At 31.7% G+C, this 14,810-nt stretch overlaps 1 protein-coding gene across 2 annotated transcripts; it reads right to left on the bottom strand.

Annotated features, from left to right (window-relative positions):
- Nucleotides 1-697: 697 nt before the first annotated feature.
- On the bottom strand, nt 698-7,553 carry LOC7478563 (uncharacterized). 2 transcript variants are annotated; one of them, XM_002299805.4, is made up of 3 exons: nt 7,232-7,553; nt 1,396-4,052; nt 698-1,303 (listed from the first exon to the last, which is right to left on the bottom strand). In XM_002299805.4, the coding sequence occupies exons 2-3, from the start codon at nt 3,898-3,900 to the stop codon at nt 1,010-1,012; spliced, it is 2,799 nt and encodes a 932-aa protein (XP_002299841.2). In that variant the 5' UTR covers nt 3,901-4,052; nt 7,232-7,553; the 3' UTR covers nt 698-1,009. The 2 variants fall into 2 exon arrangements, with proteins under 2 accessions (XP_002299841.2, XP_024438098.1); XM_024582330.2 differs by having other exon boundaries at nt 7,277-7,553.
- Between the last annotated feature and the right edge of the window lie 7,257 nt (nt 7,554-14,810).

Here is a 14,810-nt window from a genome sequence, read left to right as displayed (position 1 = left end):
CCAGGATATTGGAATCTCCAATGCAAGTTAAATACGGGATCATGGATAGTCATGGACCCCTAACCCTACTTAAAAATTAAACAGGTTATTATATGCTTGTTCTTACATATGAAAGATTCTTCACTGCTTCACTTCCATGTAAGATTCAATCCTTAATCTCCTGTGCTACAATGTGATTGGTTATTTAAAAGACTAACCAATAGATTAAGGCCCGTTTTACATTTACATTGAGATTTAAAAAAAAAAAATTAAATTATTTTTAAATTATTTTAATACAAAAAAAACTTCTAAGCTGTGTACCGTGTAGTCAAGAACTCAAGTAAAAATAATCTTTCCATTTGCAATTTCCGACTGGAATAAAGAAAGAAAAAACGACTAAAGAGTCATTATCAGTCTCCTGACATGAAAGTTGAAAAGCGATGTTGATGTCAACATCCAGAATCCTGGACTGGGACCATTTACCAGAGGCCAAAGGATACTTCCATGGTGTTTTACCATCCATATCTTGCACTTTGGTCGTGAATGGTTAACAAAATTACAGTTTCATGGCTGATAATTTTCCCAACTCTTTATTTAGCTGATGTTGACTCAGTCTAAATTTTAATTAAAGTTGAGTTAAAATGAATGGTTACTAAATAATAGTCACAGCAGAATTTTTTTAACAAAAAAATGACAACTACTGAGTGCAAAAATAGCATTCACTGATAATATTATGCACACTTGCATTGATGATGAAGATCGTATTGCTCTAAGTACAGTTAATACTGGTTCTCTTGTCGAAAGAACCATGCCAAAACTAAACCAAAATACCATGCATGTTCTCAGGTTTCTAGGCTACTTTCCTGCTACTATCTCAGAAGCCTTGCTTAATATATGCTTATTTTTTTCATTTAATTTTAACCACTTGTGCAAAAACTTCAATCCAGTTTCAACCATTGCTCACCCAGCCGACTGAAAATGTATTTATCTATACCGGACGTGTCTAATTACAGGGAAGATTGGCTTCAAACTAGACCCTTCCTACCGGAGAAAGGGGTGGATATGAGACATATCTTGCAGGGACCTCTCCTGCACTTCCATTTGGAGCCCTTAAACCATCATTTTGCGACTGTATTGTTTCCAGAGAAGGTTTTTCTTCAAACAAGCTGCTAGACTCTGACATCTCGCATAGTTTTTTACCATCTAGAACTGCTATACAAAGAGAGAACGCTTGTAAAGTTGAAAGTGATGTATTGAACTCGACTGAATAGATCCCCTCCTTGAAAGGGGCCATGCTGAAGACAGGCTGGTTTTCTTCTCCACCCTGTGGTTAAATATGGATTAAGAGGAAGAGATGTAAGTTGAATATTACAGGTGTGGGGAATGATTAGCAGGTTCAAGCAATAGTAAGCATACCTGAGAGACGAGCTCAAATTTGTCGATTGCTGAACAGGCTTTCGTTGTACTCAATTTCTTAGTAAGTTGATTGTGGTTGACAAGAATCCTTAGTTTGCAACCCAAATCCCAACCTCCACAGTCACATGATCCACCTGATCTCCAACGCTGGAGCAACGATGAAGGTCCTCCTTTATTTGGTAGGCTGTGAATGCCACTTGGAAGTATGACTGTAGTATTGATAAGGCTTTGACTGCCAAGGACAGGCTGATTCTGTACATTACCCGAGGTAGAATTACATCTTGCCTCTGAATAATTATTGCACTTATTAGTCTGATTGCCATCTCTGATTGTACTTCTATTGATTACTTCAGGAATCTTGACAACAATGGCAGCAAGTTCATCGTTAGGCTGAAAATCTAAGGTTTGTTGCTCTGCCTGATGCGGTTCCATAGCAAACAAAACAAACTCCCTCGCGAAAGATTGTGCCATGTAGTTTTGTCTAGTCAAATTGGAAAACTGAGAACCAGAAACCTTCAACTGGGCAACAACATTAGGTATATAATCGTGACCTTTGCCCTTGCCACCTTGATTTGTCCACCTCCCATTCCTTTTCTTGACTTCATGAATGGCAAAGAATGTGTAAATGCAGCTGTAGTCATCCTCCCTCGATGCACTCAATTTCTTAATTGTGGCTGCAAGAAGGTCACGTTCATTGTCAACTGCAAACGTGAACATAGGTTGGCCATTCTTAACTGCAACTCGGAGAAGGGCTTGAAATGGGGACGATGTGTACTTCTTGTCCTTGAATGAATCACTGACACTGATTTTGCCAGGAGTGGTGGTATCGGATTTTACTACCTCAATCTGTGCAGTTCCAGGCATACAATCTAACTGAATATTTAATGATTTGCAGACTGTATCTGTTGATTTAGAACCTCTCTGCAATTTCTCTCCTGAGTGATGGAAGTTTGCTGCCCTTGGCTTCAGCATTGGCTCCAGTAACCTTCTCAAAGGGCTTGACCGTGCTCTGCTTGAAGCATTTTGTGCATCACTACTTTGATTTCCCTGGCGCATGGAAGCCATAGCACTCTCTGAACCAGATTGTGCAGAATTATAAGTTGAGCTAAATTGTGGTTTAGACGAACCCTCTTTGGAGCTGAAACTTTTGCTTATCTTGCTCATACCAATGCTAAGTCTGCGAAATGGTGATGTGCTTCTTACTTTTTCAGAAGCTAATCTGTTCATTTTCTGATCTGCCACACAAGGCTCTTTTGAACTTGAATCACTCAGCATTACAGTTGGTTTCTTTACTTTGGAAATTGTATCACGGGATGTACTCATTCCTATTTTGGCTTGTTGAGGCACTGATTGAGAAGAATCTGACAAAAAACTGAGATTCTTCATTTCACCTGAGTGCCATTTTTTCTCCAAGGGTCTGCCAATTTCATATGGAAGTGGGCATGAATGTGGGACATCAGAATGGACTGCTGGAAAGAAAATCTCCACGGGCACATCAGAAAAGCTCTTTCGATTTGCTTCTTCTTCCTTTTCACCAAACATCATTGTTGACTTATGGGGCACTCCGGAATGAGAACCTTGGGGGGAATCTCTTGGAATAAGAAGAATTAATCTTTCATTTGTTTGGTCAACATCTTGGTCTGCAACACATGCCTTCTGTTCTTGCAATTTACCTGCTCTCTTCATAAATTCATCCTCTGGAGGCTTTATGGTTGTCTTTGTCTTCGTCTTCATGAACTGCAGCCCTTCATAATCTAACCCATTAGGCAAAGTTCCATTTTCTGGATTGATCTTGGGGTTTGAATCTATTCTCTTGCACCGGTCAAGATTGATTTCTGGATGGTATTTGGGAAACGGCTGATCAGCTCTGATAAACTTTGCTTGCTCAATCACAGTGCTAGTCTGGGAACCTTTGACATCCTGAAACTTTCCAATGCTTTCTTTGAGTGATTTGACAGGAGAACTGCCTTTGTTGGGAGATGACATCAGATGAAATTGTAGTGAAGGGCGATGTGTCCTTTGACGACCAGGAGAGCAACTCTGACCTCCGCTGGAATAGACAGATGATCCTTCTGTTGAGAAGGGGGAGGATGAGCCGCAGCTTGAAAGTGAATGCCTGCTATTTCTGGCTGGCATCTGTTTCTGGCTGCACTGCCACTTTTCTAGCCGGCCCCAGTCAAGGACCCCGACATTTAAAACTTTGTCTTGGCGGGTTTGTCCCCGTTCCAGATAGCTTGGCAATTTGGACATGTACTTGACAAGCTCCTCTTCCTCAATTGCTGTCCTGTGTTGCTTCAGAATATTTCTCCAAGGCTTAGAAGACAGATGATCTACGTTTTTTGTAATTTCATGATGGATATCAGTATGTGACGAATTAGGCTTTGCTAATTTCAGCTTCTCTTGCACATTCACACTTTGCCTTGCTTGGGATATTACAGTCTTCTCAGCAGTACCTAATGATTGATCATTCCTGAAATTCTTTTCCAGCCTTAAGTTGTCTTCCATAGACCAAATAGTTTATTTGGATGCCAAGCCTTATCTCAAATGCAGAGTAGGCCACACATATTTCCACTTCACCTTTTCTATCTCTCAACAAGAAGGCTCTGGTGTGCTTCTACAGTTGCATGCTTTCACTTAATTCAAAGACACTGGCCGCTCTGAAGATAAAAACAAAAAATTGAGCATAGAACACACCCAAAGTTCTATTCATGGCTCGAAAAGCATATTAAAAACAAAATTTTTTTTTTTTTTTTTGCTACTATAAGAAACAGCACATTGCAATTCTATGAAATTGTACATAATTATATTAACTCCAGTTCTCATTTGTGGTTAACCAAAGTATTTCACAAACATGGAGACTTGTTTCTGTCCATAAGTTGGTATATCAAAGAAGTCGTGCTACTAAAGGAATAGATATATGAAGCTCGTTGATGAAGAACTGAATAATGAATAAACAAAATACCGGTAGTCTCAGATTGTGAACAACCAACAATAACAGCTATCTTGAAAGTCAAACTAGACAGGCACCCAAGAAAATAGAGAGCAGAAAACCAAATCCCAATTGGAAATTCAAAACATAGACTTAATTTATAAGAAAATAATAATTAACCAAATTGTCTAAAACTATTAGCATTAAAATGTCTTCCTAAACCACTGGCTGTCCTGCATCACATGTTAACCAACAAGAATTCCTGCAACATCTCTCATCCACAAAAGAGATCATATCTAGACCAATACCGTAGGAAAATGGAATTTACATTCACTAGGGTAATACCTCCATGAAGGGAGCAAAAGAATAAGGCAACCTATATGAACTTCTTTTCACCCCCATGATTGAGCAGATTGATCACTGCATTTACATTCAAGAGTGATTCAAAGACCTATGCTTAACTGTGCACAAAAATGAATAGTTACCATGTTTCCCGTAGAATTCTAATATCATCTTAACATGAAGGGTTAAAATACTAGCTTTTAAGTTCCAAGAATAACAGGGACTGAATTCTGACCAAGCACATGACAGATTGGAATAAACAGCATATCATAAGCCAGATGACATAATCCCAGAATGCAAGTTGCTAAAGGGAGATATCCATTAGAGTGTTGCAGTGGGTAATTAGAAGATTTTTTTCTCAGTCAATTCTCCTCTCCTATACTTAACAATATTTCCTCACACACTATAATCGAATTAACTGGTGCCATAAACTGAAAAGGATATTAACCCCACAACACAGCATGATCTTATCAGGATGACTAACATAGAGATTTTTTTCTGATTTCAATGCAAGTAAGACTTGTCTTTGAAATCCTTTAATGATTGATTGGAAAGGGAAGAAAGAAATTTAAAAAAGGAAACCCTGCTTACATGTGCCCCTTTTATTTAAATGGCCTCAATAATCAACAAATATAATTACTCGGGTCTCCTCGTTGGTGTTCACATCTAAGACTCATGAAATGCTCCATCCTTTTTTCTACCTAAGAGGAAGAAGATGAGTATTTATGGGCATTAGTAGCATGCCGTATGTTGCAGAGATGATAGAATTTTAGTTATTTCATTATTCATATATAATTAATTGTTTAGTAATTTAATTATATTATCATAATCTTGATTGTGTGTTATTGTAGCTTTTATATTTATGTGTATTTGAAAAGAAATATTAATAGATCTTATACCCATACGAATGTTTAACCTAAATCTTGTATAATTTTTATATCCTTTTATTTTTTTTTCCAACTTGGTATCAATTCTTTTTATTGATTGAAATTGAATTTAGAAAATTTCTATCTAGAAATTAAAATCAAAAGATAATGATTTTTTAAAAAGCTACATAATACATTTTAATTTCTTGATGCATTTAGAATTTAAATTTTTAATTACTCAAATAAATACCATTGTATCGTTTGATTTCATAATTTCACTAAGAAAAAGGATTTAACTTAAAAATAATAAGGAATCAAGAAATTCATAACTCTTATACCATCATAAACTTTAAAAACCTTGGTATGGTTCAAATTATACCTGTTTGTTTTTGCGTTTCAAAAGCACTTTAAAAAAAAAATTATTTTTTTCTTTACTTCAAATTAATATTTTTTTGGTGTTTTAAGATATTTTGATGTGCTGGTATTAAAAATAATTTTTAAAAAATAAAAAAAAATTATTTTGATGCATTTATAAACGAAAAACACTTTAAAAAACAACCTCAAACACGCAAGCTTATGATATGAGCTTCCTATTGATTTAAGAAGAATTTACAATAAACCAATTCAAGAAACTGTGACTCAAAGTATTTAGTTGAAAAAATTGTCTAATATTTTCTTTGTTTTCAACTTGGTATCAATATTTTAATTTTTCTATTTTTATCTAGATCGTAGCAAGATAGACTCGGTGTATGTTTAAGTTTTTTAGTAAATATCAAAATTTTGTTAGTTAAAGCTTAAATATACTGACACATAAGCAATCCATAAATCATAACCATAGCATTTTGAATAGAGTCTATTTTGGAAATCTTGCATGAAGTAAAAATCTTACTTGTAGTAGAGAAGGGGACAGAAAATTACACACTTATATCAAAAGAAGCTGATGAGATGTCCCCTTTCAATGAAAATGCTAGAGTTTTACTATATAAAACATAGATTATCCATTTTAGCTGCTCTAGTTGTCACAAGATTATGACTTGTACAGGTAAAACGTACATGAAAATTGAATCAAGATAATATTTTAAAAAACAAATTGAGCTAGTTGATCTAAACCTTTCATAACTTGCACGGCATAAAATGAAATTCGATGCAAGAAGACAAAAGACAATTAAAACACAGCAACAAAAAATTGAAGCAGAGAACTGTTGAATGCAAAAATTGGGTGGTCCGTGAAACCCGTTTAACGATAAGGTATGATCGACTTGTCATCATCTTAGCTAGCCGGCTGGCCTGCAGCTTCAACTAGAGTAAAAGGACAAGATCCCCAGCTAACCAAGATGCAAAGCGCACTCGTTTTCAAAAATCCTAAACACTAGGACCTCATTATTTCTCAGATTGACCAAAAAGTAGGGGCAGATTTGCTTAAAGGAAACACTTTTCTTTCTCTTTCACTCACCTTTACAGGAATTAAACAGTGCACAGTTATATTAAACTTAATCAAAAGCACTAGAAACTTGCCTAATCCCTCACACTCTCCCTCCCAGTTCAACTTGAAGATGCAAAGCTTGAACTAAAAAAACAAGCTACATGTTGAGACTTTGAAGTAGACATATGGATTATATACAAAAGTTTCTAGGAAACCAAACAGGAAGTTATAAACTTTCAGGAGATTTATCACTCGCGCGAAGAAAATAGCACATACCCAGTTCAGTGGAAATGCAGAACAATAAGATATCATTAACAGCACCTTAAGCCTCTTTTAACACAGAGCAATACGTGTCGGTGCTGGCTTGATCCAGGATACTAACAGAGAGATCAGAGCAGTCATAGAGAGGGAAAAAGGGAAACACTGCAAAGTATTAATGCCTTATCTTTTTTCTAAGCTAAAAACTGATGAAAAGTACAGAAAGGCAGAGAGAGAGAGAGAGAGCTTGAGAGAGAGATATTGTGTTTTCTGGCTGGAACTTGTTTGTTTTGTTTGTTGAGAGTCAAAGTGAAGAGTAGTTAGAGAGAAGGGGGTGAGGGTGGGAGAGAGGAAATCATTTTCATCAGACGGCCAAGAAAAGGTGAAAGCAGGGGTTGATGAGATCAGGTGATCACAGTCAAGATGGCGGGTGATGGTATGTTCGTGGTCCCCACTTGATACCTTATTTGTTTGTTTTTTCTTCTTTCTATTGATGCTTCAAAAATGACATGTTAAAGCTTGATGCATCTTGCGAGTGAGGTGGCGGGTCCCAGTGTGGGTCCATGTGCATTCCGATGATTGGATTGGGCTCTGGACATGGATGATTACTTGATTAGAAAAGGTTAATTATTACACTAGCACTTATTATTAAACTTGTTTAGAGTACCGCTTTCCGACAAAAATTGAGGAAATTTGTAGTTTGTAGTTTAATTTTTTATTTCTTTAGCAGAGATTTATTTTTTTTTTAATTGAAAATCAAGAAAGCTTTCAGATCTTGGTACGAAGCTTCCCATGATACAAAAGAATTCTCTAAATATAAAGAAAAAATAGTAGACTTATATATTATAATAAAAAAAATTAAAAAAAAAAACATACCCGTGCATATTTACAAATAAATTAAAAATCAATTGCTTATATTTAAAATATAAAAATTATTTTACAATTAAATACAAAAATTATTAGTGTGTATACTTTGTAGTCAATCGATTGATTATATGTAATATTGACTTTGTTTCTATAAATATATTTAATTTATTGATAAATGTGTATTTATCTTTAATATTTATTAAATATTTTATTAATAAATTTAAAGTAAATATAAAGTTATTGGATAAAAAAATACTTTGTAAATAAAATTATAAAGTTGTTATAATCATGATATTTTTATTGCAACAAAGTATTTTTCCTAAATGTTCCTGATATATACTTTTATTAAAACTGCATATTAATTAGAGTTGTTGAAATTGATATATGTCCTGTTTCTTTTTTTTTATAAAATGAAGCAGTTGTTTTTATAAGTTGAAATATGAGAGATTCATAAAATTAATGTACAAGTACTTATCGGATAACATATTTACTGAAATGAACCACGTAAGAATTTCATATGGAGAGATCATATGTGTTTATGGAAAGACTAGAGTAAAAATTATATAAGTGATCTTTATAGTTGATATCTTTGATTTATCTTATATAGAGAGTGATTTTTTTTTTTATCCTGCTACATGTTGTTTTAGTTAAGGATAACAAGTAGACAGGTATTAGGTATAACATGAACTATATGAAGGCACTTAAATAATCAATAGATAATTCATCACCCTGGGTGAATTAAAAAATATATTTTATATGTTCTCAAATAATATTAATTCTATATCATTGTGCAAGATAAAATGAAATATTTAAGTGACTATGGTGTTAAGAACAAATGTAATTTGACAGAGTAGACACATTTTATGCTATGATGTATAAATTGAAACATTGTTGATGAACGAATAATAATTACATTGAAAAATTGATCATTAAAAGATTAAGTCAAATCACCTCTAACTTTCATAATATTTTAGGGATCATGATAGGTTGTTAGACATTGTACTTTATCTTCAAATATAAATCAATCAATTATTTAATTGATAATAAATAAATTAATTGTATTTACTTAATTGTATTTTATTCAAGATTATGATTTATATTTAGACCAACTTATTATGAGACCTTATGGGTTACACATGTAAAAACAATTGATCAAAAAATTAAAACAGGATGACCAATTAAATGTGACTTACTTGTAGATAAATTTTAGAAATCGAAGATTATAATGTAATTAATACAAGGGATTACAATTCTAGACATATAAACGACAAAGTAAGGACTTAATTAAATAAATTTATAAAATTAGCCTAAAATAATACATGTGATATTATTTAAGAGACAGATTGATATTTTGCCATTTATAAAGTTTTTAAGTTTTCCTATAAATAGAAATTTATGTATTTTATTTCACAAGGTGAGTAGAGTACAATATAAAAGCACATAAAACACACCAAAAAATTTTTTTAGCAATCTCTCTTAATCAAAAAAATTTAAAAGATTTTTCACTGATATAATTTGTCTGAATTATCATTAGAGATCAGATACTTGACAGCTTGTGGTTTGCAAGAATCTAACATTAAAATACTTATTAAAAGCTAAAAATATTATATTTTTTTCATTTAATTTTTATATAAACCTTAAACAGCTTAAGACTCAAAAAAAAAAAATTTTACAATTTCCCCAGCAAAAATGAAAATGAGAAGTACTATTTTTCAATAATTCACCAGTAACTTCGCTACTTTATTATTCTGGCACATATTTTATCGAGTACGTGATTTGAAGATTGATTAATTAGTAATTATGTAAAGTCTTTATTGGAAAGAAAAAAAAAACTTGTGTAGAAAAAGATAAGAACAGGAAACAAGAATCTTAAACAAGGTAAAATATAATTAACAAAATATCAAAGGATGTAGTTAAATTATAGTAGTCATGCTCACAAAAATATTATTCATTTAAATATTTTTAATCACCTTCCATCAGTTTTTCCAATCATTCGATGACATTTGATGACATGTCATTAAATCGTTATTGTTACTTTAAATCTTATTTTATATCAATTAAGTATATAATTTTTATTTTTTTTATTTTAGACCCTATTTATTTTTACGTTTCAAAAACGCTTTTAAAAAAAATTAATTTTTTTTATTTTTTTCTTTACTTCAAATTAATATTTTTTTTGGTATTTTCAGATAATTTTTATGCACTGATAACAAAAAAATTTTTTAAAAAATAAAATAAAAAATTATTTTGGTGCATTTCCAAGTAAAAAACACTTTGAAAAACAACCGCAACCACACTACCAAACAACTTTAATACACCAATATTTTTAATTGTTTATACTTTTTGAATTTATTGAGTTACTGTAAAAAAATAAAATTAGCATTCCTTCTTTCATGATCTCATCAACTTTTTTTTTTTAGTTTAACGTGGGTGTCCGGGCTAGCTTGAGCGCATCCGATTAATCCCACGGGCCCTGAAGTTAACAACAATATAAGCCTCCAGTTGCCATCATATGAGCAACCACAGGGCTCGAACCTGAGATTACAGAAAAAACAAACCTCTTAATCTCAAGTTTTTACCACTTAATCACCACCTAGATGATTTCTCGTCAACTTTTTTGGTAATTAGGATAGGGAGCTAAATATTCTAAAGGGGATGAAAAGAGTGTTTTCCCATGTTTAAAAAGATAGATTAGATTCATGACGCATGCTTATATAACCAGTGTCAAGACTGACAGCCTGGACCTTCTATTTATACATATATTTATTTATTAAATTTCATATATCAAAATTAAATTTATTAATTCGGTCCAGATTAAGAAAAAAAGAAAAAGGCTATACACGATAATAACTAATCCATCCTAATTAAATGATTTTCTGAGAAGTGGCACATCAATAACGTGGCAAGCTGAAAAATCTTCTCATCCCAACGTGTCGGAGTGTTGCTTTTTTATCTAGAGTTAGCTTGTTTTTGTATTTAAAAATATTTTTTTAAAAAATTAATATTTTTTATTTTAAATTAATTTTTTAAATATTTTTAAATCATTTTGATGATATAAAAAATATTTTGTAAAAAATATTATTTTAATATATTTTCGAGCAAAAAAAACATTTTGAAAATAAATCATTACTATATTCCTACACACCCTTTTATTGTCCATGATTATTTGTGCTCTTCAAATGTTTTTTTTATGTGTTTTTAGTATTTTTGATATATTAATATTAAAAATATTATTTTAATATATTTTTAATTAAAAAACATTTTTATTCCATACTATCAAACATTATGTTTTTTTTAAAAAACAATTAAAGGACATTTCTACTCCACACGTTTTACCTTTGTGTTCCCAAGGATTTCATTTAATTCATATCATCACTTCATCATGTTAGGGTTCAAAAAAAGATTTGATTTTCAAGGTATTCATATAATTTTTTGAATAGTTTTAATATGCTGATATTAAAAATAAATTTTAAAAAACTAAAAATATATTATTTTAATATATTTTTAAATAAAAAAACACCTATATCAAACTCCAAAACATCCAACAACGTACTTAGAGATGCATGAATATTAAGGCATATTCATAGGATACCATCCTTTTGTCTTGAATGAAAGGTGGGTGGGTCTAGTCATGTTCCAGATATTATACGGCAATTCTTGAAGCGTGTCAAATTATTCCCGAATCAGTAACCGATTTTTTGAAAAATAATTTGCTTTAATGAAAGTGGCTCGCATCAAGTTCAAAAGTGTTGCCTTTAAACCATGGAAAGATGAGAAAAAAGGGGTAAAGAAAAGAGAAATTAATAAAAGAGGACGAAAATGGAGCGTACATTATTATTGCCTGGTAGATCCCAATGTATATCATAATGATCCTATGTTTCCAAAAATCATGACTAATTCCTTCTGAATTCGAGGAATTATGGCTCGACTGCGGTTCATTGACATCCCATTCTGCATGAATTAAGGGATATAAAATAACTTTTAATTCTAGCTTGTAATTTAAAAAACATTTTTTTTTATGTTTTGAATCGATTTGATACGCTAATCTCAAACATCATCCAGACTATAACAAAACAATGAAGTTATTTCCACCGTATATTTAAAGCAAGCACTAAAATGGCCTGCAAGATTACGTGATCAATCAACAAAATGACTTGGTTTTGTATATATCTGATCAGGATTAAGAGTGTGATTAGAAATGTCAAAGGAATTTATAAGATCAAGGAAAAAAGTCCAAAGGTATATTAGAAAATATCACAGTTGTTGCCCGTGATAAATGATCGTCGAAGAATCCAAACTTAGAAGCAGTAAAAACGCACAAAATGCTAAGCACCAAGGAGGCTTTTGGAGTTTATAGGATGATTGCGTCACAGATTATGCCATGATTGGCCCTTAATATTCAATTCGAAGCTAATGACCAGCAACTGGCAAGCATTTCTTTTCCGTCGCTCTCTCTGCTCATTGGTTGCTCGAGAAATGAGAAATTAAATACGCAGTAAGCAAGCAGGCATGTTCATCCCCAGGGGAAAAGACAAGAAGGGATCATGTGAGCTATGCGTATATTTCGACATGCAAGTTGCGGTGGATACTTCAGGTAGAAAGAATATCATCAGTAAACGAAGAACTTGATCTGATGATTCTCACAGATCACTTCCCATTGGTTTTAATGCAGCTTTTAGAAAGATTTCAAGAGGGTTTATTATTTATTATTATTATTATTGTTCTGGTCTAAAGTTGAGTGTGTGTTTGGGTCTGGGTTACTTTTTACTGTTGTTTTTCCCAAAATGGAGGAGGAATGATTGGAATTGAAGATTTTATTTTGAGGCAGGAATTTGGTCTTGGAGCCACATGATGTCGCCGGAGAACATTGTTAATGTCATCGCCGAAATCGAGTAGAATCATCCATTGGGAGATAATTTCCCTCCAAGTTCAAAAGCAAAATGATAAACTTTTTCATCCATGATGCCATTGGAATCAAAAGTCACCGAAGCTGTGCGGATTTGGGTCATTGAAGGAAAAGAATACAAGAAACTTGAAGTTGTAATCAGTAAAGTTGATTGGGAGATAAAGATTAAGGGAGTTTGTTTGATGGAAAGTTTTTTTTTTTTTTTGGAAAATGATTTTTTAAAAAATTAAATTATTAAAAAGTGAATTATTTTCTGATAGTTGGTAGTATCATGAAAAATAAATTGAAAAATACTTTCTAGTATTTGGCTATGTCATGAAAAATAAGCTGAAAAATAAATTGTTAATATTTTTTTTCAAGTTTATTAAAATAACGAGGAACAAATCTAACAAATAAAAAAGTTGAATGAGAATAAAATTGAAAAAAAATCTAATTTCATAAATTATCTCAAATAAATAAGTAACAATCAAAATAAAAGAGATCAAATTTAACAGAAAAAAATTAAAAGATGATGAAATTAAAAAAATTATAATTTTATAAATTATTTCAAATAAAATAAATAACAATAAAAAAAATTAAGACCAAACATGATAGGTAAAAAATTTCAATTAAGAAAATGATAAGAGAAAAGCAAATAATAATAATAAAAATGAAGACCAAAATTGATATAAAAATCAAATTTCAAGGGATGAAATTGAAAAAAAAAGATTCAAAATAAAATATATAGCAATCAAAAGTTTGAGGACCAAATTTGATATAATCAACAAATAACATGACATTTTGAAATTTCTCACAACTTCTAGAAAGTGTTTTCCGTTCAAAATAAAAAAAATATTTTCCTAGAAACTAAACTAAATTTTTCTTTGACTAGAAAATATTTTCATTGACTAGAAAATATTTTTCATTGACCAACTTTTTTAATGACAAATAAACGAAATAAAGTTTAGAAAGTGGTTTATAGAAAATCACTTTCCATGAAACAAACCAAGCTTAAGGGATGTTCGACATTGAATTTCAACTTTTTTTTATCAAAATTTGATTTTTAATGAGATGGTGGTAATGAAAGCAATAACTATATTAGAGCAAAGGACTAATAATAGTAGCGACGATAAGTCATCGATAAAGACAACAATGATAATAACTATAGGTAACCAATAAAGATGATGGTGACAATAATGAAGATGACGATGATGCAAATAACAAAGAGACTTATTGTATCGATGATTGAAATAACTTGATGATATTTTAAATGAATTATTGTATATATGAAATATTTTACAAGATTTCATTAGTTAAATTTTTTTTTCAATAAATAAATTAGGTTTAAAAGCTGATTGTAAAATATTATATATTAGTCATTTAATTCTGTAAACATCTTACAGAAAACAAATATAGAAAAATCATATATATATATATATATATATATATGTTGCCATCTCTGTCGAGAATTCGTTGGCTTGCTCAAAGGTATGTGCCTTGGTATTGTCTGCGATGCACAAGATAACCCGATCATGTGGATGCCCATCCGCGAAATATTTGGCACCATTAAAAAAATCACCGACCAGGTCCACATGTCTCGTATGCCGAGGCAGCCCATATTATTTGCAACTGTTCTTACGACAGCGCTGCAGTGATAATAAAGAAACAAATAATATGTACGGCCCATGCATTGCCATTCACCTTCCTCCCTCCCTCTGTTTTTTTTTTTTTTTTCCTTTTATTAATCAACACCCCAACTTTCTTTCTCTGGACACTAAAAAGCATCTTTTAAATTGGAGGGGTATTTAAAAAAAAACATATTAAAATAATTTTTTTATATTTTTA

This window comes from Populus trichocarpa, chromosome 1 (assembly GCF_000002775.5).
Source record: "Populus trichocarpa isolate Nisqually-1 chromosome 1, P.trichocarpa_v4.1, whole genome shotgun sequence".
Classification (NCBI taxonomy): Eukaryota; Viridiplantae; Streptophyta; class Magnoliopsida; order Malpighiales; family Salicaceae; genus Populus; species Populus trichocarpa.
Note: the sequence above shows the minus strand (reverse complement) of the source record. Positions and strands in the feature narration are given on the sequence as shown.

What these genes read in the sequence shown, in the direction of transcription:
- LOC7478563 (XM_002299805.4), bottom strand. Translation starts at nt 3,900, where the DNA reads ATGGAAGACAACTTAAGGCTGGAAAAGAATTTCAGGAATGATCAATCA. An exon ending in AATTTGAGCTCGTCTCTCAG is followed by an intron (nt 1,304 to 1,395) that starts GTATGCTTACTA and finishes ATTTAACCACAG; the next exon opens with GGTGGAGAAGAAAACCAGCC.